Source organism: Serinus canaria, chromosome 25 (genome assembly GCF_022539315.1).
Source record: "Serinus canaria isolate serCan28SL12 chromosome 25, serCan2020, whole genome shotgun sequence".
Classification (NCBI taxonomy): domain Eukaryota; kingdom Metazoa; phylum Chordata; class Aves; order Passeriformes; family Fringillidae; genus Serinus; species Serinus canaria.
Window position 1 is genome coordinate 12354607 of NC_066338.1, and position 26112 is coordinate 12380718.

Sequence of the window (26112 nt, forward strand, 5' to 3'; positions counted from 1 at the left end):
TGGGGAAAAAGGAGGTAAAACCCAATGTTGCCACCCTGGGAGCTGCTGCTGGCTGGGGTGGTGGCACTGGGCTGGGGTGGTGGCACTGAGCTTGGGCACTGGGCTGGGGTGGTGGCTGGGGTGGTGGCACCAAGCTGGGGTGGTGGCACTGAGCATGGGCACTGGGCTGGGCTTGGGTACTGGGCTGGGGTGGTGGCACTGGGCTTGGACACTCAGCTGGGGTGGTGGCATCAAGCTGGGGTGGTGGCACTGAGCTCAGGCACTGAGCTGGGGTGGTGGCACTCAGCTCAGGCACTGAGCTGGGGTGGTGGCACTGAGCTCGAGCACTGAGCTGTGGGTGGTGGTGGGCACTGTTTAGCCTGGGGTGGGTGGCACTGAGCTCAGGCACTGAGCTGGGGTGGTGGCACTGAGCCCTCAGTGGGGCACTCAGCTGGGGTGGTGGCACTGAGCTCAGTGCGGCTCAGCTGGGGTGGTGGCACTGAGCTTGGGCACTGGGCTGGGGTGGTGGCACTGAGCTTGGGCAGTGGGCTGGGGTGTTGGCTGGGCTGGTGGCACTGAGCTGGGGTGGTGGCACTTGGCCGGGCTGGTGGCACTCAGCTCGAGCACTGAGCGGGGGTGGTGGCACTGAGCTGGGGTGGTGGCACTCAGCTCAGGCACTGAGCTGGGGTGGTGGCACTGAGCTGGGGTGGTGGCACTGAGCTCAGGCGCTCAGCTGGGGTGGTGGCACTGAGCTTGGGCACTGGGCTGGGGTGGTGGCACTGAGCTCGGGCACTCAGCTGGGGTGGTGGCACTGAGCTTGGGCACTGAGCTGGGGTGGTGGCATTGAGCTTGGGCACTGAGCTGGGGTGGTGGCACTGAGCTGGTGGGCTATCGGAGCTGGTGTGGTGGTGGCACTGAGCTTGGGCACTGAGCTGGGGTGGTGGCACTGGGCTGGGATTGTGGCTGGGATGGTGGCACCAAGCTGGGATGGTGGCACTGAGCTCGGGCACTCAGCTGGGCTGGTGGCACTGAGCTCAGGTGCTCAGCTGGGCTGGTGGCACTGAGCTGGGGTGGTGGCACTGAGCTGGGTTGGTGGCACTGTTCTCAGGCACTCAGCTGGGCTGGTGGCACTGATCCCACTGTCCCTTTTGTCCCCAGCCCTGCGGGATAACCGGATCCAGCTGGAGAGATCCACCCCCAACGAGCTGACCATCAGCATCAGCGACGTGGTGCTGGCCGACGAGGGCGAGTACACCTGCTCCATCTTCACCATGCCCGTCAGGACTGCCAAGGCCCTGGTCACCGTGCTGGGTAGGACATGGGGACAGCCCTAAATGTGCCACCCTTGCTGGGAGAGTCCCCACTGGGCCTAAAATCCAGGCTGTGCCACTCTGGCTAAAAGATTTCCCTCTGTTCCTAAAATCCAGGCTGTGGCACCCCGGCTGTAGGATTTGGGATGCCAGGTGGAGGATTTGAGATGCCAGGTCAGGATTTGGGATGCCAGGTGCAGGATTTGGGATGCCAGGGTAGGATTTGGGATGCCAGGGCAGGATTTGGGATGCCAGGTGCAGGATTTGGGATGCCAGGGCAGGATTTGGGATGCCAGGTGCAGGATTTGGGATGCCAGGGCAGGATTTGGGAGGCCAGGGCAGGATTTGAGATGCCCAGGTGCCAGGATTTGGGATGCAGGTGCAGGATTTAGGGCACCAGGTGCAGGATTTGGGATGCCAGGTGCAGGATTTGAGATGCCAGGTCAGGATTTGGGATGCCAGGAGCAGGATTTGGGATGCCAGGTGCAGGATTTGGGATGCCAGGGCAGGATTTGAGATGCCAGGTCAGGATTTAGGGCACCAGGTGCAGGATTTGAGATGCCAGGGCAGGATTTAGGGCACCAGGTCAGGATTTAGGGCACCAGGTGCAGGATTTGGGATGCCAGGTCAGGATTTAGGGCACCAGGTGCAGGATTTGGGATGCCAGGTCAGGATTTAGGGCACCAGGGCAGGATTTGGGATGCCAGGTCAGGATTTAGGGCACCAAGGCAGGATTTGGGGTGCCAGGTCAGGATTCAGGATGCCAGGTCAGCATTTAGAGCACCAGCTCAGGATTTGAGATGCCAGGTGCAGGATTTAGGGCACCAGGTGCAGGATTTGGGGCAACAGGTGCAGGATTTGGGATGCCAGGTGCAGGATTTGAGATGCCAGATGCAGGATTTGAGATGCCAGGGCAGGATTTAGGGCACCAGGGCAGGATTTGGGATGCCAGGTGTGCAGGATTTGGGATGCCAGGGCAGGATTTGGGATGCCAGGGGAGGATTTGAGATGCCAGGTCAGGATTTAGGGCACCAGGTGCAGGATTTGGGATGCCAGGTGCAGGATTTAGGGCACCAAGGCAGGATTTGGGATGCCAGGGGCAGGATTTGGGATGCCAGGTGCAGGATTTAGGTCACCAGAGCAGGATTTGTGATGCCAGGTGCAGGATTTGTGATGCCAGGGCAGGATTTGGGATGCCAGGGCAGGATTTGGGATGCCAGGTGCAGGATTTAGGGCACCAAGGCAGGATTTGGGATGCCAGGTGCAGGATTTGGATGCCCAGGTGCAGGATTTGAGGCATGCCAGGGCAGGATTTGGGATGCCAGGTGCAGGATTTGGGATGCCAGTGGCAGGATTTGGGATGCCAGGTGCAGGATTTGTGATGCCAGGGCAGGATTTGGGATGCCAGGGCAGGATTTGGGATGCCAGGTGCAGGATTTAGGGCACCAAGGCAGGATTTGTGATGCCAGGTGCAGGATTTAGGGGACCAAGGCAGGATTTTGGATGCCAGTGGCAGGCAGATAGGGCAGGATTTGGGATGCCAGGTGCAGGATTTAGGGCACCAAGGCAGGATTTGGGATGCCAGGGGCAGGATTTAGGTCACCAGAGCAGGATTTGGGATGCCAGGGGCAGGATTTAGGGCACCAGGTCAGAATTTAGGATGCCAGGTCAGCATTTAGGGCACCAGATCAGGATTTCCCAAAGCAAAGAATTCCCCACCCCCCGCCCCCTCCATGCCCGTCCCACCTCGGGGTGGCACCCAGGTGACAGGCTCAGATTTTGGGGACATTTTGTGTCTCCCCTGGTGCAGGGATCCCCCAGAAGCCGCAGATCTTCGGGCACGAGCAGCCCATCGACGAGGAGAAGGTGGCCCGGCTCCTGTGCCGCTCCTCCGGCAGCAAACCCGCGGCACAGCTGCGCTGGAGGAAGGGCAACCGCGACATCAAGGGTGGGTGGCACTGCCCGGGCTGGGGACAGCACGGGGACACAGCGACATCAAGGGTGGGTGGCACTGCCCGGGCTGGGGACAGCGCGGGGACACCGCGACATCAAGGGTGGGTGGCACTGCCCGGGCTGGGGACAGCGTGGGGACACCGCGGGGGGAGGGTGGGTGGCACTGCCCAGGCTGGGGACAGCGTGGGGACACCGGACATCAGGGTGGGTGGCACTGCCCGGGCTGGGGACAGCGCGGGGACACAGCGACATCAAGGGTGGGTGGCACTGCCCGGGCTGGGGACAGCGGGGGACACCGCGGGGGGAGGGTGGGTGGCACTGCCCGGGCTGGGGACAGTGTGGGGACACCGCGACATCAAGGGTGGGTGGCACTGCCCGGGCTGGGGACAGCGCGGGGACACCGCGACATCAAGGGTGGGTGGCACTGCCCGGGCTGGGGACAGTGTGGGGACACCGCGACATCAAGGGTGGGTGGCACTGCCCGGGCTGGGGACAGCACGGGGACACAGCGACATCAAGGGTGGGTGGCACTGCCCGGGCTGGGGACAGGCGGGGACACAGTGACATCAAGGGTGGGTGGCACTGCCCGGGCTGGGGACAGCGCAGGGACACCGCTGGAGGGTGGGTGGCACTGCCCGGGCTGGGGACAGGTCGCGACATCAAGGGTGGGTGGCACTGCCCGGGCTGTGGACAGTGTGGGGACACCGCGACATCAAGGGTGGGTGGCACTGCCCGGGCTGGGGACACCGCGACATCAAGGGTGGGTGGCACTGCCCGGGCTGGGGACAGTGCGGGGACACCGTGACATCAAGGGTGGGTGGCACTGCCCGGGCTGGGGACACCGCGACATCAAGGGTGGGTGGCACTGCCCGGGCTGGGGACAGTGTGGGGACACAGCGACATCAAGGGTGGGTGGCACTGCCTGGGCTGGGGACACCGCGACATCAAGGGTGGGTTGCACTGCCCGGGCTGGGGACAGTGCGGGGACACCGTGACATCAAGGGTGGATGGCACTGCCCGGGCTGGGGACAGCGCGGGGACACCGCGACATCAAGGGTGGGTGGCACTGCCCGGGCTGGGGACAGCGGGGGGACACCGCGGGGGGAGGGTGGGTGGCACTGCCCAGGCTGGGGACAGTGTGGGGACACCGCGACATCAAGGGTGGGTGGCACTGCCCGGGCTGGGGACAGCGTGGGGACACGCGACATCAAGGGTGGGTGGCACTGCCGGGCTGGGGACAGTGTGGGACCCACGTGGGAGGGTGGGTGGCACTGCCCGGGCCGGGGACAGCGCGGGGACAACCGAGACACTCAAGGGTGGGTGGCACTGCCCGGCTGGGGACAGCGCGGGGACACAGCGACATCAAGGGTGGTGGCACTGCCCCGGGCTGGGGACAGTGCGGGGACAACCGCGGGGGACAGTGGGGGTGGGTATAGAGCCATGGAGGCCAGGTTGCTGGTGCTAGGAGGGGATAGATAATTATATATATATATATTACAAACATCATATCATATGTGTAATATATTTAAAATGATGGAGGTTATAGGTATTACTATATATATATAAAATATTTGGAATATATTTTATAATGATAGGAGGGTATCGATCCTTTTCTATCATCACTCCATATATTATCTCCATATTTGGCAATCTATTTATACTGCTCGGCGGTTATTCGATAATTACCTCACCCCCTGTCATCTGTCCCCTGCTCGGAGTGCCACCTGTCCCCTGCTCGGAGTGCCACCTGCCCTGCTCAGTGTGCCACCTGTCTCTGTCCCCTGCTCAGAGTGCCACCTGTCTCTGTCCCCTGCTCAGAGTGCCACCTGCCCTGCTCAGAGTGCCATCTGTCTCTGTCCCCTGCTCAGAGTGCCACCTGCCCTGCTCAGAGTGCCATCTGTCCCTGTCCCCTGCTCAGAGTGCCACCTGTCACTGTCCCCTGCTCGGAGTGCCACCTGCCCTACTCAGTGTGCCACCTGTCACTGTCCCCTGCTCAGAGTGCCACCTGTCACTGTCCCCTTGCTCAGCGTGCCACCTGCCCTGCTCAGTGTGCCACCTGCCCTGCTCAGCGTGCCACCTGTCTCTGTCCCCTGCTCGGAGTGCCACCTGCCCTGCTCGGAGTGCCATCTGTCACTGTCCCCTTCTCAGTGTGCCACCTGTCACTGTCCCCTGCTCAGAGTGCCACCTGCCCTGCTCGGAGTGCCGTCTGTCACTGTCCCCTGCTCAGAGTGCCACCTGCCCTGCTCAGTGTGCCACCTGTCACTGTCCCCTGCTCAGCGTGCCACCTGCCCTTCTCAGAGTGCCCCTTGTCACTGTCCCCTTGATCAGCATGCCACCTGTCACTGTCCTTGTCCCCACAGACTCGGGCACCGAGGTGGTGGAGGACCCCAATGGCAAGACCTTCACGGTGACCAGCAGGGTGGAGTTCCGTGTCACCAAGGAGGACAACGAGGTCGAGGTCACCTGCACCGTGGACCACGAGTCCCTGCAGAACTCGGAGAGGTCCACCACGCAGAAGCTGCAGGTCCACTGTACGTGGGGGCACCTTTGGGACAGGGTGGGGGTTCAGGGGACACCACCAGGTGGCCTGGTGACAGCTCTCAGCCCTGCACAGCCAGATCTGGCCCTGGGGGGTGGGATTGGGGGTGCCAGGGAAGGATTTGGGATGCCAGGTGTGAGATTTGGGATGCCAGGTGGAGAATTCAGGGTTCCAGGGGCAGGATTTGGGGCGCCAGGGCCAGATTTGGGGTTCCAGGGACAGGATTCGGGGTTCCAGGTGCAGGATTTGAAGCTCCAGGTGCAGGATTCAGGATGCCAGGGCCAGATTTGGGGTGCCAGGGCAGGATTTGTGGTGCCAGGGGCAGGATTTGAGGCTCCAGGAGCCAGATTTGGGGTGCCAGGACCAGATTTGGAGTGCCAGGGGTAGGATTCAGGGTGCCAGGTGCAGGATTTTTGGTGCCAGGGCCGGATTTGGGGCGCCAGGGCCAGATTTGGGGTGCCAGGGGCCGGATTCAGGGTGCCAGGGCAGGATTTGGGGCACCAGGTGCAGGATTCGCGGTGCCAGGGGCCGGATTTGGGATGCCAGGGACAGAATTTGGGGTGCCAAGGGCAGGATTCAGGGTGCCAGGGGCCGGATTTGGGGTGCCAGGGGCAAGATTCAGGGCTCCAGGTGCAGGATTCGGGGTGCCAAGTCGGATTTGGGGTGCCAGGGGCAGGATTTGGGGTGCCAAGGGCAGGATTTGGGGTGCCAGGGCTGGATTTGGGGTGCCAGGCCCGGATTCGGGGTGCCAGGGGCAGGATTTGGGGTGCCAGGTGCAGGATTTGGGGTGCCAGGTCCTGATTCGGGGTGCCAGGGGCAGGATTCAGGGTGCCAGGTCCGGATTTGGGGTGCCAAGTCCAGATTTGGGGTGCCAGGTGCAGGATTTGGGGTGTCAGGTGCGGGATTTGGGGTGCCAGGGCAGATTTGGGTTGCCAGGGGCAGGATTTGGGGTGCCAGGTGCAGGATTTGGGGTGTCAGGTGCAGGATTTGGGGTGCCAGGTCCAGATTTGGGTTGCCAGGTGCAGGGTTTGGGGTGCCAGGTCCGGATTTGGGGTGCCAGGTGCGGATTTGGGGTGCCAGGTCGGATTTGGGGTGCCAGGTCCGGATTTGGGGTGCCAGGGCAGGATTTGGGGTGCCAGGTCCGGATTTGGGGTGTCCAGGTGCAGGATTTGGGGTGTCAGGTCCGGATTTGGGGTGCCAGGTCCGGATTTGGGGTGCCAGGTGCAGGATTTGGGGTGCCAGGTCCGGATTTGGGGTGCCAGGGTCGGATTTGGGGTGCCAGGTGCAGGATTTGGGGTGCCAGGGCCGGATTTGGGGTGCCAGGGGCAGGATTTGGGGTGCCAGGGGCAGGATTTGGGGTGCCAGGTCCGGATTTGGGGTGCCAGGTGCAGGATTTGGGGTGCCAGGGCAGGATTTGGGGTGCCAGGGGCAGGATTCGGGGTGCCAGGTGCAGGATTTGGGGTGCCAGGTCCGGATTTGGGGTGCCAGGGTCGGATTTGGGGTGCCAGGTGCCGGATTTGGGGTGCCAGGGGCAGGATTTGGGGTGCCAGGTCCGGATTTGGGGTGCCAGGGTCAGGATTTGGGGTGCCAGGGCCGGATTTGGGGTGCCAGGGGCAGGATTTGGGGTGCCAGCCCCTCACCCTCCGTTCCTCCCCCCTTCTCCAGACAAGCCCACGGCGAAGATCGAGCCGCACCCGCAGTACCCGCGGGAGGGGGAGAAGCTGCAGCTGCAATGTGACGGGCAGGGCAACCCCATGTAAGGCCTTCCTCCCCTCCCTCCTCCTCCTCCTCCTCAGGGCCTCCCCTCCCTCTGCCAGGTGCCACATCCCACCTGGGAAAAAAATCCCCGAGGAATCCGTTGATCCCCGTCCTGCTCCTATAGGATTTTATCTTCTCCATCCTATAAAAGATCCCATAACATGAATATAAAGCTGAACAGAAAATCACCAGGGTATCAGGACAGAAAACCCCCAAGGAACCAGGACAGAAAACCCCCAGGGAATCCGTTGACCCCATCCCATTTCTATAGGATTTTATCTTCCCCACCTTATAAAAAGATCCCATAACATTAATGTAAAGCTGAACAGAAAATCCCCAAGGAACCAAGACAGAAAATCCCCAAGGAACCAGAACAGAAAATCCCCAAGGAACCAGGACAGAAAATCCCCCAAGGAACCAGAACATCCCCAAGGAACCAGGACAGAAAATCCCCAGGGTATCCATTGACCCCATCCCATTCCTATAGGATTTTTCCTTCCCCACCCTATAAAAGATCCCATGAAATTAATAAATAGCTGAACAGAAAATCCCCCAAGGAACCAGATCAGAAAATCCTCAGGGAATCAGGACTGAAAACCCCCAGGGAATCAGTTAATCCTCATCCTGCTCCTATAGGATCTGATCTTCCCCACCCTATAAAAGATCCCATAACATTAATGTAAAGCTGAACAGAAAATCCCCAAGGAACCAGAACAGGAAAATCCCCAAAGGAACAAGAACAGAAAATCCCCAAGGAATCAGCTGATCCCCATTCCTATAGGATCTGATCTTCCCCACCCTATAAAAGATCCCATAACATTAATACAAAGCTGAACAGAAAATCCCCAAGGAATCAGGACAGAAAATCCCCAAGGAACCAGGACTGAAAACCCCCAAGGAATCCGTTGATCCCCATCCCATTTCCATAGGATTTTATCTTCCCCACCCTATAAAAGATCCCATAACATTAATATAAAGCTGAACAGAAAATCCCCAGGGAACCAGAATAAAAAAACCCCAAGGAATCAAAATAGAAAAACCCCAAGGAATCAAAATAGAAAAACCCCAAGGAATCCATTGACCCCATCCCACTCCTATAGGATTTTTCCTTCCCCACCTTATAAAAGATCCCATAACATTAAATTAAAGCTGAACAGAAAATCCCCAAGGAACCAGAACAGGAAAATCCCCAAGGAATTCAGTTGATCCCCATTCCTATAGGATTGTATCTTCCCCACCCTATAAAAGATCCCATAACATTAATACAAAGCTGAACAGAAAACCCCAAAGGAACCAGGACAGAAACCCCCCAGGGAATCCGTTGATCCCATCCCATTCCCATAGGATTTTTCCTTGCCCACCCTATAAAAAATCCCATGACATTAATATAAAGCTGAACAGAAAACCCCAAAGGAACCAGAACAGAAGAACCCCAAGAAATCCATTGATCCCATCCCATTCCCATAGGATTTTTCCTTGCCCACCCTATAAAAAATCCCATAACATTAATACAAAGCTGAACAGAAAATCCCCAAGGAACCAGAACAGAAAATCCCCAAGGAACCAGGACAGAAAATCCCCAGGGAATCCGTTGACCCCATCCCATTCCTATAGGATTTTATCTTCCCCACGCTATAAAAGATCCCATAACATTAATACAAAGCTGAACAGGAAACCCCAAGGAATCAGGACAGAAAATCCCCAAGGAATCAGAACACAAAATCCCCAGGGAATCCATTGACCCCATCCCATTCCCATAGGATTTTTCCTTCCCCACCCTATAAAAAGATCCCATAACATTAATACAAAGCTGAACAGAAAAACCCCAAGGAACCAGGACAGAAAATCCCCAAAGGAATCAGAAAATCCCCAAGGAACCAGAATAAAAAATCCTCAAGGAACCAGAAAACCCCAAGGAACCAGGACAGAAACCCCCCAGGGAATCGGCTGACCCCACTCCACTCCTGTAGGATTTTCCTTTGCCCACCCTATAAAAGATCCCATAACATTAATATAAAGCTGAACAGAAAACCAGAACAGAAATACCCCAAGGAATCAGAAAATCCCCAAGGAACCAGGACAGAAAATCCCCAAGGAACCAGAACAGAAGAACCCCAAGGAATCAGTGGATCCCCATCCCATCCCATCCCTATAGGATTTTTCCTTCCCCACCCTATAAAAATCCCATAACATTAATATAAAGCTGAACAGAAAATCTCCAGGGAACCAGAACAGAAAATCCCCCAAGGAATGAAAACAGAAAATCCCCAGGGAATCCGTTGATCCCCATCCCATTTCCATAGAATTTTATCTTCCCCACCCTATAAAAGATCCCATAACATTAATATAAAGCTGAACAGGAAACCCCAAGGAAGGAGAACAGAAAATCCCCAAGGAATCAGAAAAGCCCCAAGGAACCAGGACAGAAAATCCCCCAAGGAATGAAAGCAGAAAACCCAAGGAACCAGGACAGAAACACCCCAGGGAATCGGCTGACCCCACTCCACTCCTGTAGGATTTTCCTTTGCCCACCCTATAAAAGATCCCATAACATTAATATAAAGCTGAACAGAAAACCAGAACAGAAATACCCCAAGGAATCAGAAAATCCCCAAGGAACCAGGACAGAAAATCCCCAAGGAATCAGAAAACCCCAAGGAACCAGGACAGCAAACCCCCAGGGAATCCATTGACCCCATCCCACTCCTGTAGGATTTTTCCTTGCCCACCCTATAAAAAATCCCATAACATTAATATAAAGCTGAACAGAAAATCCCCAAGGAACCAGGACAGAAAATCCCCAAAGGAATCAGAAAATCCCCAAGGAACCAGACTAAAAAAACCCCAAGGAATCATAAACCCCCCAGGGAATCGGCTGACCCCACCCCAGTCCTGTAGGATTTCCCCTGCCCACCCCATAACTGGTGCTGTGTGCCCAGCCCGCAGGAGTTCCTGTGGGAGAAGGAGGGCAGCGATGCCCCCCTGCAGCTCAGCTCCGACAGCGTCCTCATCTTCCCCTTCCTCAACAAGAGTGACAGTGGCACCTACGTCTGCACGGCCACCAGCTCCATGGGCAGCGTGGTGGCCAAGTACAACCTGGACGTCAGCGGTGAGTGTGGCCCCGGTGGCACCGCGGCACTCTGTCACCTGTGTGCCCAGAATGTGTCACTGTGTCATCCCTGTGCCCAGAAAGTGTCACTGTGTCACTTCTGTGCTCAGAATGTGTCACTGTGCCACCCCTGTCACCTCTGGGTGAGGGCACTGCCCCCTGTGTGCCCAGAATGTGTCACTGTGTCATCCCTGTCACCTGTGGGTGAGGGCATTGCGCCCTGGGTACCCAAAATGTGTCACTGTGTCATCCCTGTCACCTGTGTGCCCAGAATGTGTCACTGTGTCACTCCCTGTCACGTGTGGGTGAGGGCACTGCCCCTGGGTACCCAGAATGTGTCACTGTGTCATCCCTGTCACCTGTGGGTGAGGCCTGTGCACTGGCGCCCAGATGTGTCACTGCTCAGAATGTGTCACGTGCACCCTGTCACTGGGTGGGCACGCCTGGGCCAGAATGTGTCACGGTCACCTGTCACTGTGGTGAGGGCACTGCCCCTGGTCCAAATGTGTCACTGTGTCACTTCTGTGCCCAAAATGTGTCACTGTGTCATCCCTGTGCCCAAATGTCACTGTGTCACTGTGTCATCCCTGGGCCCAGAATGTGTCACTGTGCCACCCCTGTCACCTCTGGGTGAGGGCACTGCCCCCTGTGTGCCCAGAATGTGTCACTGTGTCACCTGTGTGCCCAGAATGTGTCACTGTGTCACCTCTGTCACCTGTGTGCCCAGAATGTGTCACTGTGTCACCTGTGGGTAAGGGCACTGCCCCTGTGTGCCCAGAATGTGTCACTGTGTCATCCCTGTGCCTGGGCACTGCCCCCTGTGTGCCCAGAATGTGTCACTGTGTCATCCCTGTCACGTGTGGGTGAGGGCACTGCGCCCTGGGTACCCAGAAAATGTGTCACTGTGTCACCTCTGTCACCTGTGTGCCCAGAATGTGTCACTGTGTCATCCCTGTCACCTCTGTGCCCAAAATGTGTCACTGTGCTACCCCTGTCACCTGTGGGTGAGGGCACTGCACCCTGCGTGCCCAGAATGTGTCACTGTGTCACCTCTGTGCCCAAAATGTGTCACTGTGTCACCTGTGGGTGAGGACACTGCACCCTGGATGCCCAGAATGTGTCACTGTGTCACCTGTGTGCCCCTGTGAGGTGCACCCTGTGCCCAAAATGTGTCACTGTGTCACCTGTGGGTGAGGGCACTGTGCACTGGGTACCCAGAATGTGTCACTGTGTCACTTCTGTGCCCAAAATGTGTCACTGTGTCACCTCTGTGCCTGGGCACTGGCCCCTGGGTGCCCAGAATGTGTCACGGTGCCACCCCTGTCACCTGTGGGTAAGGGCACTGCCCCCTGTGTGCCCAGAATGTGTCACTGTGTCACCTGTGCCCAGAATGTGTCACTGTGTCACCTCTGTGCTCAGAATGTGTCACTGTGCCACCCCTGTCACCTCTGGTGAGGGCACTGCGCCCTGCGTGCCCAGAATGTGTCACTGTGTCACCTGTGGGTGAGGGCACTGTGCACTGGGTACCCAGAATGTGTCACTGTGTCACTTCTGTGCCCAAAATGTGTCACTGTGTCACCTCTGTGCCTGGGCACTGCCCCCTGTATGCCCAGAATGTGTCACGGTGCCACCCCTGCCCCCTGTGTGCCCAGAATGTGTCACTGTGTCACCTGTGTGCCCAGAATGTGTCACCATGTCACCCTGTCACCTGTCCTGGGGTGGCAAGGGGCAGCTCGTGCTGCTCCCCACGTGGTGCTGTCCCCTCATTGTCCTCTGCTTGTCCTTGTGTCCCCATGCAGTGTCACACATGGGACAGGGCTGTGTCTGAGTGTCCCCATGTCCCCATGCCATGTCACACGTGGTTTAGGGCTGTGTCTGTGTGTCCCCATGTCCCCATGCAGTGTCACACGTGGGACAGGGCTGTGTCTGAGTGTCCCCATGTCCCCATGCAGTGTCACACGTGGGTCAGGGCTGTGTCTCTGTGTGTCCCCATGTCCCCATGCCATGTCACACGTGGGTCAGGGCTGTGTCTCTGTGTGTGTGTCCCTGTGTCCCCATGCCGTGTCACACGTGGTTCAGGGCTGTGTCTGTGTGTCCCCGTGTCCCATGCCATGGTTCAGGGCTCTCTGTGTGTCCCTATGTCCCCATGCAGTGTCACACATGTGTCAGGGCTCTGTGTGTCCCCATGTCCCCATGCCATGGTTCAGGGCTCTCTCTGTGTGTCCCCATGCCGTGGTGTCAGGGCTCTCTGTGTGTCCCCATGTCCCCATGCAGTGTCACACGTGGTTCAGGGCTGTGTCTCTGTGTGTCCCCATGTCCCCATGTCATGGTTCAGGGCTCTCTGTGTGTCCCTATGTCCCCATGCAGTGTCACACATGGTTCAGGGCTCTCTCTGTGTGTCCCCATGCCGTGTCACACGTGGGTCAGGGACATGTGTGCTGTGTGCTGCTGCCACCCCAGCTCCCCGTGCCCACCCCACCTGATCCCATTCATTTCCCTGCCATTTTTCCTTGGATTTGGGGAAATCCAAAGGAATTCCAAAGGTTCCTGCTCTCCTCCCCCCATCTCCATCTCTCTCTCCCAGGCCCTGCTCCAGCTCTTCCCTTTCCTGGCTCCTTCCCCTGCAGCGTGGTGGCACCTCAGTGGCACTTTGTCCCCTGTGTCCCCTCGCTCAGCCTGCCCAGAACCAACCCCCAAATGCCCAACCCTGAGCAGCCACTCCTGTGTCACCCCTTGTGTGTCCCCTGTGTCCCCTGTGCGAGCACCCAGAGCTCTCTGTGCCCATCCAGGAGCTCACCCTGTCCTTGAGAGGTGGCACCTGCTGTCCCTTGCCTGCCTGGTGGCACCCGCTGTCCCCTGCCCACCTGGTGGCACCTGCTGTCCCTTGCCCGCCTGGTGGCACCCGCTGTCCCCTGCCCACCTGGTGGCACCTGCTGTCCCCTGCCCCCACCTGGTGGCACCTGCTGTCCCTTGCCCGCCTGGTGGCACCGCCCCTGTCACAGCAGACACAGAGCTCCACGTCCAGCCTTGGTGGAATTCCCACTTTTGTCCCCAAAGCCACTCGTGTCTCTGGCACTGGAGCCACCTCCAGCCTTGGTGCCAGCACCCCGTGGTCCCCAAGGACGTGCACAGGTGGCACCTCATCATGGGTGACACCAGGAGGGTCCCTCAAGGCCTGGTAGGACAGGAGATGGTGGAAGATGGTCCCGGTGTCCCAAAGGTTGGTGGCAGCAGCAGAAGGACCCATGAGGTCCCCAAAGCCACTCGTGTCTCTGGCACTGGAGCCACCTCCAGCCTTGCCAACCTTGGTGCCACCCCTGCCCAGCACCCTGTGGTACCCAGGTGACACCTCATTGTGGGTGACACCAGGAAGGTCCCTCAGGGTGTGTCCAGGACAGGAGACGGTGGAAGATGGTCCCGGTGTCCCAAAGGTTGGTGGCAGCAGCAGAGGGGTCACCGACGGACCCGCTGAGGGTCCCCTCAGGGCTCTGTCACCTGCCTGGCCCTTCGTGGCATTGATTCCTGTGCTGTGTTTTTTGTTGTCCTCCCCAGATGTTCCCCAGCTCCCCACCCCACACGTTCACTCCACCCTGGGCCCTTCCCAGCCCATCTGTCATGCTTCCATGGCCTCGGCTCCATCCTTCACTCCAGCTCCCATCCAAGGTACCGTGAGCTCCTTTTCTGTCTCTTTGGCCCGGAGAAGCTCCACAGGAGGACGTGGTGGTGGCCCTGCCCTGGCTTGGGGACAGCCCTGCCAGGTGGCTCCAGTCCTGTGGTGGGTGTGTGGATTTTGGTGTTTTCCAGGAGGAACCCCCCGAGCAGCAGCTCCCTTGTCCTGTGTGTCCGTGTGCCGTGTTGTCCCTCTGTCCTGCTGCCACCCCTGTGTGTCCCCCGCCTTGTCCTTCCCAAGTGTGGCTCTGTCCCCACCCTGAGCTGATGGAGGATTTGTCACCGTGCCCCAGGGCTGGCACAGGATTCCAGCAGGGGGTGGAATGTCTTTTCTCTGGATTCCACATCCGGGGCTGACTCGGGACCACCTTTGGGGTCCTCTGTCACCTCTCACCAGCCTGCATGTCCCCTCCCACCCAAACCTGCTCATCCTCCCTTTTTGGGACCAAAACCCCATAGTGGACGATGAGATTTTCCATTTTGCTTTTCGATTTTATTTATTTATTTTTATTTTTGTGGAAGATGAGATTTCCCCTCTGCTCCCCCCTCATTCTCACTGCCAGGACCCACAACAGGATGGAGCTCCTGGTAGGGGTGAAGCAGCACCTTCTGCTGCCCTGCAGGGTCTCAGCTCCTTCTTGTCTCTCTTTTTTCCTCCCCCTGCCTGGGCAGATGCCAGCCCGGTGCCCTCGACCTCCAGCACCTACCACGCGATGATCGGCGGGGTGGTGGCTGTCATCGTCTTCCTCCTGCTCAGCCTCCTCATCGTGCTGGGACATTACCTGATCAGGCACAAAGGTACGGCCTGGGGGGCTGCAGGGGGGGCTGGAGGAGCTCTCGGGGGTCTCAGGGCAGGGGGGGTGAAGGGAGGCAGCTCCTGGTCCTGCCCAGCGTGGGAATGTGCCAGGGAATGTGCCAGGGAATGCAGGGGGAGGCAGCTCCCAGCCCTGTTCTCCGTCTCTGTCCCCGTGTCCCCCTCAGCTCCTCCCTCCACCTGCCCTTTTCATGCCCAGCAGGTTTGTGCCCAAGCCCTGGGGACACGTGACACGCCACCATCAGCCACCCCCTGTGGTGATGTGTGAGGAGAGCCCCCTGCCCTGCTCGGGGGGCAGCCAGGACCCCCCTGCTTTTTCAGGAGGGGTTGGAGGGGGGCTGGAGCCGGAGTGGCTCTGGCCACTCCACAAGTGGACACTGCCCAAAATCCTGGAGCACCCCAGTGAGTCTGCATCCCATCCCATGGATCCAATGGATCCCATCCCATCCCATTGATCCCATCCCATCCCATGGATCCCATTGATCCCATCCCATCCTTCCCATCCCATCCTGTGGATCCCATAGATACCATCCCATGGATCCCATCCCATCTTAGGGATCCCACCCCATGGATCCCATTGATGCCATCCCATCCCATCCCATCCCATGGATCCCATCCCATCCCATCCCATCCCATGGCATCCCATCCCATGGATCCCATCCCATGGATCCCATCCCATGGATCCCATCCCATCCCATGGATCCCATCCCATGGATCCCATCCCATGGATCCCATCCCATCCCATGGATCCCATCCCATCCATGCATCCCATCCATCCCAGGATCCCATCCCCATGGATCCCATCCATCCATCCCATCCCATCCCATCCCATCCCATCCCATCCCATCCCATGGCATCCCATCCCATCCATCCCATGGATCCCATCCATCCATCCCATGGATCCCCATCCCATCGCCATCCATCCCATCCCATCCCATGGATCCCATCCCATCCATCCCATCCCATCCATCCCATCCCATCCCGATCCCATCCCATCCCATCCCATCACCATGCCCATCCCATCCCATCCATCCCATCCCATCATCCCATCCCATCCCATCCCATCCCATCCCATCCCATCCCATCCCATCCCATCCCATGGATCCCATCCCATTGGATCCCATCCCATCGCCATCCATCCCATCCCATCCCATCCCATCCCATCCCATCCCATCCCATGGATCCCATCCCATGGATCCCATCCCATGGATCCCATCCCATCCCATGGATCCCATCCCATGGATCCCATCCCATCCCATGGATCCCATCCCATCCCATGGATCCCATCCCATCCCAGTGCCTTTCCCACTGCAGCCAAGCCCAGCGGAGCTCTCCAGGCCCTCTGGCCGTGGGGAGGGGGCGCTGGCAGAGCCCCCCTGACCCTGACCCCTGTCCCTGTCCCCTCCCTCAGGGACGTACCTGACCCACGAGGCCAAGGGCTCGGACGACGCCCCGGACGCCGACACCGCCATCATCAACGCCGAGGGCGGCCAGGCCGGCGGCGACGACAAGAAGGAATATTTCATCTAAAAGGGTCAGAGAGAGAGAGAGAGAGAGAGAGAGAGAAATGGAGCCAAGAGAACCCCGATGGCAACGGCAACCAGACCACAAACCCCACAAAACCCAACAGATTTTCTCTGGCGCCCGGCACGGGCGGACGGACGGACGGACAGAGGGATGGCGGGACAGAGAGCAGGGAGAGCCACCGGCCTCGAGGCGCTGCTGACGCTTCTTGAACTTGTACAAATCCTTCACTCCAACGGCGAGAGCCCCGGCCCCGTTTGCTTGCTTGCACCTCCATCCCCACGCCCCGACCCCCACAAACCCAACCCGTGAGTGAGCGACTCCTTCCTCCTTCCTTTTGGACCTTTTTTGGGGTTTTTTTTTTTGGCTTTGGTTTCGTGGCTGCTCTTTGCTTCGGGCCCTTGGTTGGGGTGTTGGGCTGGGGGTCGATGTAGCTCTTCCCTTTGTTTCTCTCCCTTTTGGTTTCTTTGATGTCCAAGGATAAAATCAGCTCCGGGTTCCCGGGGTGAGGTGTGGGATCCTGGGTGTCCCCGTTGTCCCCTCCCCGTGGTGGGTGGGTGGGGGGTGACTCCAGGTGGGAGCAGAGCGAGCCCCTGCCCCGGTTTTATCCTTGGTGGTTCTTGTGGAGCAGTGTCCATGCAGGAGCAGAGCTGTCCTCGTGCAGTCAGTGTGTGACAGGGGGTGCAAGGCCAGGGTGGGACCCCCAGAGTGACCAGGAGCCCCCACAGCTCCCCGGTCCCACCCCAGCGGGAGGGGGGAGGGCTGAGGTTTATTTTGAGGGTTGGGAGGGGGGAGAGGCAAATCTAGAGGAAAAGCCCCTGATTTTTAATTTATTTATTTTCTTTTTCTATTTTAAATTCTCTGATTGGAAATGCCAATTTGAACCATCTATTGAGATGTTCAGTGCAGGAAGCAGCACCCCCGGGGCTGGGGCTGCTTCCCTGGGACCCCCCCCCAGAGCAGGGCTGGGGTCTCTCTGCCCCCCACCTTCCCTCCCCAGGGCAGGAATGAGCTTGGAAAGGGCTGATTTTCTTCTTGACTCTAAAAACCCTGACCAAACCACCTGGATTTGGGGTCTGGGGAGTTTGGGGTCACCACAGAGGCTCGGAGAGGGGGGGGTTCACCCTTCCTCCTGCCTCTTTCACCTTCACTTCCAAACCAAAACCAAACACCTTTCCCCACCTGTCCAGCACGGCCCCAGCTCAGCCCTCCCCAAACTGGGCACCCCCGGGATGGGGCTGGCACCCCCTGGCATCCTCGGGGCACCCCCAGCCTTGGCATGAGGTGTTCTGGGGTGCACATCCCAGTCTGGGCACGAGGGGGGTGCAGGAGATGCCCTTGGGCTGGGCAAGGCGGATTTGGGGTCATCTGGAGGAGGAGGGGACCCTTAGAGAGGGGGCAACCTCACCTGGGAGGGGTAACCTCACCTGGGAGGTCACCTCATGGATTTGGGGTCATCTGGAGGATGAGGAACCCTTTGGGATGGATCTCTCACCTGGGAGGTCTCCCCATGGATTTTGGGGTCATCTGGAGGAGAAGGAACCCTTAAAGAAATGGGTAACCTCACCTGGGAGGTCTCCCTATGGATTTGGGGTCATCTGGAGGATGAGGAGCCCTTTGGGATGGGGGTAACCTCACCTGGGAGGGGTAACCTCACCTGGGAGGTCACCTCGTGGATTTTGGGGTCATCTGGAGGAGGAGGGGACCCTTAGAGAGGGGCAAGCTCACCTGGGAGATCACCCCGTGGATTTTGGGAGGGGTAACCTCACCTGGGAGGTCACCTCATGGATTTTGGGGTCATCTGGAGGATGAGGAACCCTTTGGGATGGATCTCTCACCTGGGAGGTCTCCCCATGGATTTTGGGAGGTGTAACCTCACTTGGGAGCTCACCTCATGGATTTGGGGTCTTCTGGAGGATGAGGAGCCCCTTCAGGAAGGAGGTGGAGTGGGAAGCGTCACCTGGGAGGTGCAGGAAGGATTTCACCACCTCTTCCACAGGGCTGGAAGTGTCATCCCCCCCCCAAACCCTGCCAGCACCTGGCACCTGTGCCACCCGTGCCACCTTTGGGGACACACGTGGGGCTCAGGTGAGGCAGAGGAGGCCCAGCTCGGTGCCACACACAGGTGGCAGCGAGGGATGTGACACTGGGGACACCATGGAGGTGACCAAGGTGGCTCAGCTGTGTCAGGAGCAGTGCTGGCACTGGGAAGGAGCAGGACACGGAGGTTTTGGGGTGGTTTTGGGGTGGTTTTGGGGTGGTTTTGAGGTGGTTTTGAGGTGGTTTTGGGTGGTTTTGAGGTGATTTTGAGGTGGTTTTGAGGTGGTTTTGGGGTGGTTTTGGGGTGGTTTTGCTCCTTTTCCATCTCCTGGGGGGTTGGAGGGGTCCCAGGCAGAGCCAGGAGCAGGGATGGGAGTGGGGTTGGGTGGTCCCAAGGAGGCTTTTCCCTCTTGGAATTCAGTTCCTCACTGCTCCAAAGGAGAACAGCCTGGTTGTGACGTGGTTTTGAGGTGATTTTGGTGGTTTTGAAGTGGTTTTAGTGGTTTTGAAGTGGTTTTGGTGGTTTTGAGGTGATTTTGGTGGTTTTGAAGTGGTTTTGGTGGTTGTGAGGTGATTTTGGTGGTTTTGAGGTGGTTTTGGTGGTTTTGAAGTGATTTTGGTGGTTTTGAGGTGGTTTTGATGGTTTTGAAGTGGTTTTGAGGTGGTTTTGGTGGTTGTGCCATGGTTTTGAGGTGGCTCTGGTGGTTTTGGGGTGGTTCTGAGGTGTTTTTTGAGGTTCCACCTGCTGTGGGGTGTGGCAGGGCAGCCCGGGGAGCAGGCAGGGACCTGTGCAGGTGTCACCTGGCCCGGTGTCACCTGGAGGGAGCTGCTGAGGGGCTGGGAGGGGTCAGAGATTCCATCTGAGGCCACTTCTGGCAGCAGGAGCCAAAGGGTTGGGTGGAGGTGGGAGAGATTTGTGTCACACCCGGGGGTGACAGTGACACCAGCGTGGCCCTGGGGTGACAGGGACCCTCCAGAGCCGGGAGGATTCCAGGTGGAAGCTGTGACAGGGCCACTCCACGTCACCATGGTGAGGTGACAGCGAGTCCCTGACCCTTCTGGGGTCACTGTGTGGAGTCCTTGAGGGGTGACAGACACCCCACATCACAAAGGAGCAAAGGCTGGGTGGCCTGGGGGGTGACAGAGCAGGGTGTGGCCCATCCTTGTCCCCTTTGGGGGTTGGTGACACCGCACATGGTGGCGGGGGGGAGGTGGCAGGGTCAGTGTCACCGTGTCTGGGAGAGCCCAGGCCACCACCCCGTCCTCGGGGGGGTTCCTTTGGTGGCCCCACATCCACCCAGTGATGGGATTGGGGCACGAGGAGGATTTGGGGACCCCCTTGGTGGCTTCCTGGCCGGCACTGAACTCTCAATAGACACGAAAGCCATATTTTGGGGAGCTCTGGAGAGGCCAGGGGGGGGCAGAGGCTGGGCTGTGTTGTTGTGCTGTGGTTTTATTTTTTTTGTCTGTACATAACAAAAAAAAAAAAGGGAGCCAACGACCGTCGATGTGACTTTATAACCTTTCTAATATCCTGTGCTAATCTCGGAAAATAATCCTATAAATATATCTGGATTACACACCTTACCTGCCTGCCTCTCTGCATTTGGGGATTGGGGGGTGGTGGGATAAGGTGACAGAGATCAGCCCCCCCCCAAACCCCTCCTGAGCCCCCAAACTTTCCCCCCAGACCCACCTGATCCTCACCCTCAGCACCTCCTCACAAAGAGCAGCAACTCCAATCCCAATCCTTGGGGATCCCCCAGGGATTCACCCCAAAATCTGCCCCTCAATCCCCCCCCAAATCTGCCCCAATTCCCAAATTCCTCCTCAGCCTTTTCCCCCCAAAATCTGCCCCTCAATCCCCCCTAAATCTGCCCCTCAATCCCCCAAATTGTAAATTTCTGCATTCCCTCTCAGCCCCCCAAACTGCCAATTTCCAAATTCCTCCTCAGCCTTTCCCCCCCCAAATCTGCCCCTCAATCCCCCCCAAAATTGCAAATTCCCAAATTCCCTCTCAACCCCCCAAATTGCAAATTCCCAGCCTCCTCCTCAGCCTTTTCCCCCCAAAATCTGCCCCTCAATCCCCCCCAAATTGCCAATTCCCAAATTCCTCCTCACCCCCCCAAATTGTCAATTCCCAAATTTCTTCTCAGCCCTTTCCCCCTCAATCCCCCCCAAATTGCCAATTCCCAGACCCTCCCAACCTTTTTTACTTCCAAATGCCCCCCCAGAGCCCCCTCAGCCTCTCCCAAATTCCCAGCTCCCCCCAAAGAACAGTAAACCCCCAATTCCTGGAGGCTCCCTGTGCTTTCACCCCCAAATCTGCCCCTCAAAGACCCCCCAATCCTGGCCCCCAAACAGCAGCGACCCCAATTCCCAATTCCTGGAGCTCCCTGGGCATTTCACCCCTAAATCTGCCCCTCAAAGACCCCCCAAATCCTGGCCCCCAAACAGCAGCAACCCCAATTCCCAATTCCTGGAGGCTCCCAGCCCTTTCACCCCCAAATCTGCTCCACAGCCCCTCCCAAGCTGTCACCTCCCAGCACTTTCACCCCCAAATATTCTCCCCAATTACCCCCAGGACCCCAATTCCCAATCCCCCAGCCCTGCTCCTCTCCAGGGACCTTCCTTTAAGGATGTCCCTGAAGGCCACCAAGGCCACCAGCCCTGTCACCAAGCTGGTCCAATAGCACAGGATGACCCCTGGGAACCCTTCCTTCCTCCCGAGGAAAAACCGGAGAATTCCAGGTGGGGGTGAATCCCGGAGCTGGCACACCCCGGAGCGCTTGGAAAAAACAATTAATCCTTAATTAATTTCACTCGTCCTGCCAAGAACTGATGGTTTCCTGCTCCAGAAATGGTGGCGGCTCCTCGGGGCTTTCCCGGCAGCGCCATTCCCCGTTTTCCGTCGGCTGCCAGGGCGGGAGAGAGCGCAGGGCGGCACCGGGCACCTCTTATCTCCTGCCCGCAGTCCTCGGCTCCTTCTGGAGCGCAGAAGTCACCCCCGGCCACCTCCTGGCACGTGGGTGCCCTGTCCGAGTGGGCACCCCCGGTGCCACCCCCCCAGCACCCAGCGGAGCGCCCAGACTCGGAGGAGCATCATGGGCAACTGTGTGCCCGTGGTGAGTGACGCCCCCTGCCCCAAATTCCTGTCCCTCGTGGTGTCACATCCCCGCGGAGGGGGTGGCACGGGAGGGGGGGGGGGGTGGCACGGTGTGAGGAGGAATATGGGGGTCCCCCAGTGTTGAGGAGGATCACGGAATCTCCAATGGGGTTTAGGGGGGTTGAGTGGGGTTTAGGGGGTCCCTGGGGACTCTAAGAGGGGTCACAGGGAGTCCCCAGTTCTGAGTAGAGCCCTGGAGGTCCCCGGTTCTGAGCAGGATCTTGGGAATCCCCAGTGGGATTTAGGGGGGGTTGAGCGGGGTTTAGGGGATCCCTGGGATCTTAAGAGGGGTCACAGGGGGTCCCCAGTTCTGGGCAGGATCGTGGGGGGTTCCCCAGTTCTGGGCAGGAATATGGGGGTCCCCCAGTGGGATTTAGGGGGGTTGAGTGGGGTTTAGGGGGTCCCTGGGGACTCTAAGAGGGGTCACAGGGAGTCCCCAGTTCTGAGTAGAGCCCTGGGGGGTCCCCGGTTCTGAGTAGGATCGTGGGGGTCCCCAGTTCTGAGCAGGATCTTGGGACTCCCCAGTGGGATTTAGGGGGGTTGAGCGGGGTTTAGGGGATCCCTTGGGATCTTAAGAGGGGTCACAGGGAGTCCCCAGTTCTGGGCAGGATCATGGGGGTCCCCCAGTGTTGAGAAGGATCACGGAATCCCCAGTGGGATTTAGGGGGGTTGAGGGGGGTTTAGGGGATCCCTGGGGATCTTAAGAGGGGTCACAGGGAGTCCCCAGTTCTGAGTAGGGCCCTGGGGGTCCCCAGTTCTGAGTAGGATCGTGGGGGTCTCCAGTTCTGAGTAGGATCATGGGAATCCCCAGTGGGATTTAGGGGGGTTGAGTGGGGTTTAGGGGATCCCTTGGGACCTTAAGAGGGGTCACAGGGGGTCCCCAGTTCTGGTCAGGATCGTGGGGGGTTCCCCAGTTCTGGGCAGGAATATGGGGGTCCCCCAGTGTTGAGGAAGATCACGGAATTTCCAGTGGGATTTAGGGGGTCCCTGGGGACTCTAAGAGGGGTCACAGGGAGTCCCCAGTTCTGAGTAGAGCCCTGGGGGGTCCCCGGTGCTGAGTAGGATTGTGGGGATCCCCAGTTCTGAGAAGGATCACGGGAATCCCCAGTGGGGTTTAGGGGATTTTAGGGGTTTAGGACTCCCCAGAACTGAGCAGAACCGTGAGGGTCCCCAGTTCTGAGCAGGACCATGGGGGGGTTCCCCAGTTCTGGGCAGGAATATGGGGGTCCCCCAGTGTTGAGGAGGATCACGGAATCCCCAGTGGGATTTAGGGGAGTTGAGGGGGGTTTAGGGGATCCCTGGGGAGCCTAAGAGGTTCCCCAGTTCTGGGCAGGATCATGGGGGTCCGTGTCCCCACAGGGGCTGTGTCCACCCTCCGGGCTCTGCATCCTCCCCGTGTCTCTCCTGGGAGAAAACGGCTCCATCCCGGCGCCACCCCGGCTGTCCTCAGCCGTGTCCCCCGTGTGTCCCTCCCTGATAACCCGCCCTGCCCAGCCATGCCCGCCAGCCCCACACCAGGGCCAGCCACACCAGGGCCATGTGGCACCTTCCCCATGCCCACCCCCCTCACCCGCAGACCCCCGGCATCCTGGAGACCCCGGGCTCCCTGGACCTGGAGGGAATCATGGGCGACTTCTCCTACGACGACAACGACACTTACATCAACGACACCCTCCTGGACTACGACGCCACGCCCTGTCACAACCGCTTCTGTCCCCTCTTCCAGCTCGTGGCTCCCCCTTTCCTGGCCGCCACCTCCGCCACGGCCGCGCTGGCCACCGGCGCCTTGCTGGTGGCCTTGGCCAAACGTCCCCAAGCGTGGCGGTGGCCGCAGAGCCGCGCGTTGGTGGCACAGCTGGCGCTGGCCACGGCGCTGTTCGCAGCGCTGCTGCCGGCGCTGGCCGCGGGCGTGGCGCAGGGGTGGCACCTGGGTACGGGGCTGTGTCGCCTCACGCACCTCCTGTGGCACTGGAGCGTCTTCGCCCAGGCGCTGCTGGTGGCCAGCGGCTCCTGTGGCACCTCCTGGGCTCGTTGGAACCCCCGGAGCCGCCGCTTGGCCGTGGCACTGTGGGCAGCGGCGCTGCTCTTGGCCACTCCGGCAGCGCTGGTCAGTGGCACCGCAGCGGGCACCGCCTGTGTCCGGCGCAGCGTGGGCATCCTGGCACCGCTGTACCTGCTGCACCTGGCCCTGTGCCTCTGCCTGCTGCTGCTGCTGCCCGCGGGGCTGCTGCTGGCCGCGCTGGCCGTGCCGAGCCTCAGGGCGAGCTGGGCGAGCGGAGCTGGGCTGGCCTGGCTCTTCCTGGGGCTCTGGGGGCCCTACGGAGCGGGGCTGGCCGGGGAATTCCTGCTGCAGGCCGGGCTGCTGGAGCCCAGCTGCGGCTCCTTCGAGCACTTCGACATCGCGCTGGGGCTGAGCGAGGGGCTGGGGGTGCTGCACTGCGGCCTCGGGCCCCTGGCGCTGCTGCTCGCCCGGAGATGCGGCCGCGATGCCGGTGCTGCCGGGGGGTGCTGAGCTCTGGGATTCCCGAGCTCCCGGAATGCCGAGCTCCAGGGAATGCCGAGCTCCGGGATCGCTGAGCTCTGGGAATGCAGAGCTCCGGGATCGCTGAGCTCCGGGAATGCTGAGATCCCGGGACTGCCGAGCTCCGGAACTGCCGAGCTCCGGGAATGCCGAGCTCCCGGGAATGCCGAGCTGCCGGGACTGCTGAGCTCCCGGGAATGCCGAGCCCCCGGAATGCCGAGCTCCGGGAATGCCGAGCTCCGGGACTGCACCGCAGAACCAAACGGATCCACGGTACCGGATTGGACCCCCAGCAGAGAGCCCTGGTTCCCCGGCGCCAGATTTGGACCCCTGGCACCAGACATGGCACCCTGGATCCTGGGCACCAGCCTTGGCACCCTGGCATCTGCCTCTGGGCACCGACCCCTGGCCCCACAGTGCCCCGCCGGCCCCACAGCCTCTGTCCCACACCCAACACTCCCCCAGCACCCCCCGTCCTGTCCCCTCTGTCCCCTCCCTTGGGGTCTCAGCCCCCTCTTTGGGGCCGGACCCCCCTGACTGCCCAGCACAGAAATCCCTGGGGTGCCTCAGGCTGCTCAGGGGGGTCACCCCCGACTCCTGGGGGACCCCCGAGGCTCAGCCCCACCCTCGAAGCTCCAGGGGGAGGTGTCGGAAGTGATGGGATTTTTTCCATCTCTCCTGTTAAGCCAAGAGGATGCGGTGGGAATTAAAACACAATAAACACAACTGCCAGAGGCACTCGTCCAGCCCAGTTAAGGCACTGGATGGGACTGGGCGGTGATGGGGGAACGGGAAATGGGGGGTGTGCTCCTCGTGCCTCCAAATTGGCAGGAGAAGTTCTTAAGAAGCTGTGGAGCCTGCCAGGCAGGAGTGGGGGCATTTATACCCAGAGCCCACGAGGGCCGGGCGCGTGCAGTCACGGGGGTGACACGGGCACAGGAGTGGGGACAACGGGGCTGCTCTGCCTGAGTCAAGCCCTGGAGGAGCTGGGGGACTGATCAGTGGGGAATGAGCCCACATTGTCCCCAAACTGGGGATCCATCAAACCCCTGCAGGGACTCTACACCCCCAGCCTGGCACCATCATTTGGGGCAGGCAAAACCTTCCCCCTTCCCATCTGCCTGTCCCCTTGGGTCACCATGGTCACCCCAAGACACTCGGCCACCTGTCCATGGCTCCATCTCTGTCCCCTCGGGCAGGACAGACAGAGCAGAGCCGGGGGTGCGGCCCTGAGCTGTGGCACAGGGCAGGGGGACAGGGGAACCTTTCCCTGCACCCCTCGGATGACCCCAAATCAAACCATGTCCCTCCAATGGGGGTTTGCCCACAGCAGGCACACCTGGGGAAGGAGTGTCCGGGGTGTCCCTGTCACCTGGGTGGACACATGTCCACCAGGGCAGGGGGACACACCCAGAGCCCAGCCCCAAGGGGAGCCCCGTGCAGGCGGGTGACCCCAGGTCTTGTGGCACGGCCGCGTGATGGCATGAAATCGCCCACCCTGGGCATGAAATCACCCACCCTGGGCATGAAATCGCCCTTCCCGGGCATGCCAGGCTGCTGAGGATGAGACTGGGGACATCCCCTCGGCAGTCCCCTCCCCTTCTCGGGAACATAAACCCGGCGGCAGAGCCGAGCCCGCCCGGCTCCAGCACCGACCATGGGCCACCTGCAGCTCTGGCTGCCCGTCCTGGCCGGGCTCACGGGGATCGTGGCTCAGGAAGGTAGGAGGG

The 26112-nt window shown here is 59.7% G+C and overlaps 2 protein-coding genes across 9 annotated transcripts in view; both read left to right on the forward strand.

The window, feature by feature from the left end:
- Positions 1 to 26112, forward strand: part of LOC108964195 (cell adhesion molecule 3-like) — a 36858-nt gene that overhangs the window by 9562 nt on the left and 1184 nt on the right. For 3 of the 8 annotated variants that reach the window (XM_050984234.1, XM_050984232.1, XM_030226224.2), the window contains exon 1: positions 25262 to 26103. In XM_050984234.1, coding sequence (XP_050840191.1) covers positions 26040 to 26103 — 64 coding nt within the window. In that variant the 5' untranslated portion in view covers positions 25262 to 26039. Of the gene's footprint in view, positions 1 to 1137; positions 1291 to 3099; positions 3238 to 5602; positions 5774 to 7446; positions 7538 to 10478; positions 10649 to 14200; positions 14312 to 14989; positions 15116 to 15333; positions 15483 to 16542; positions 18209 to 25261; positions 26104 to 26112 lie in introns of those variants that run through there. The other 5 variants (XM_050984229.1, XM_050984230.1, XM_050984231.1 and 2 more) reach the window with 5 other exon arrangements.
- Positions 20397 to 25117, forward strand: LOC127060573 (atypical chemokine receptor 1-like). Its single transcript, XM_050984237.1, has 2 exons — positions 20397 to 21820; positions 23438 to 25117. The coding sequence occupies exons 1-2, from the start codon at positions 21800 to 21802 to the stop codon at positions 24371 to 24373; spliced, it is 957 nt and encodes a 318-aa protein (XP_050840194.1). The 5' UTR covers positions 20397 to 21799; the 3' UTR covers positions 24374 to 25117.

Coding starts and splice junctions, on each gene's coding strand:
- LOC127060573 (XM_050984237.1), top strand. CDS start 21,800: ATGGGCAACTGTGTGCCCGTG. Junction 21,821..23,437: donor TGGGCAACTGTGTGCCCGTG/GTGAGTGACGCC, acceptor CCTCACCCGCAG/ACCCCCGGCATCCTGGAGAC.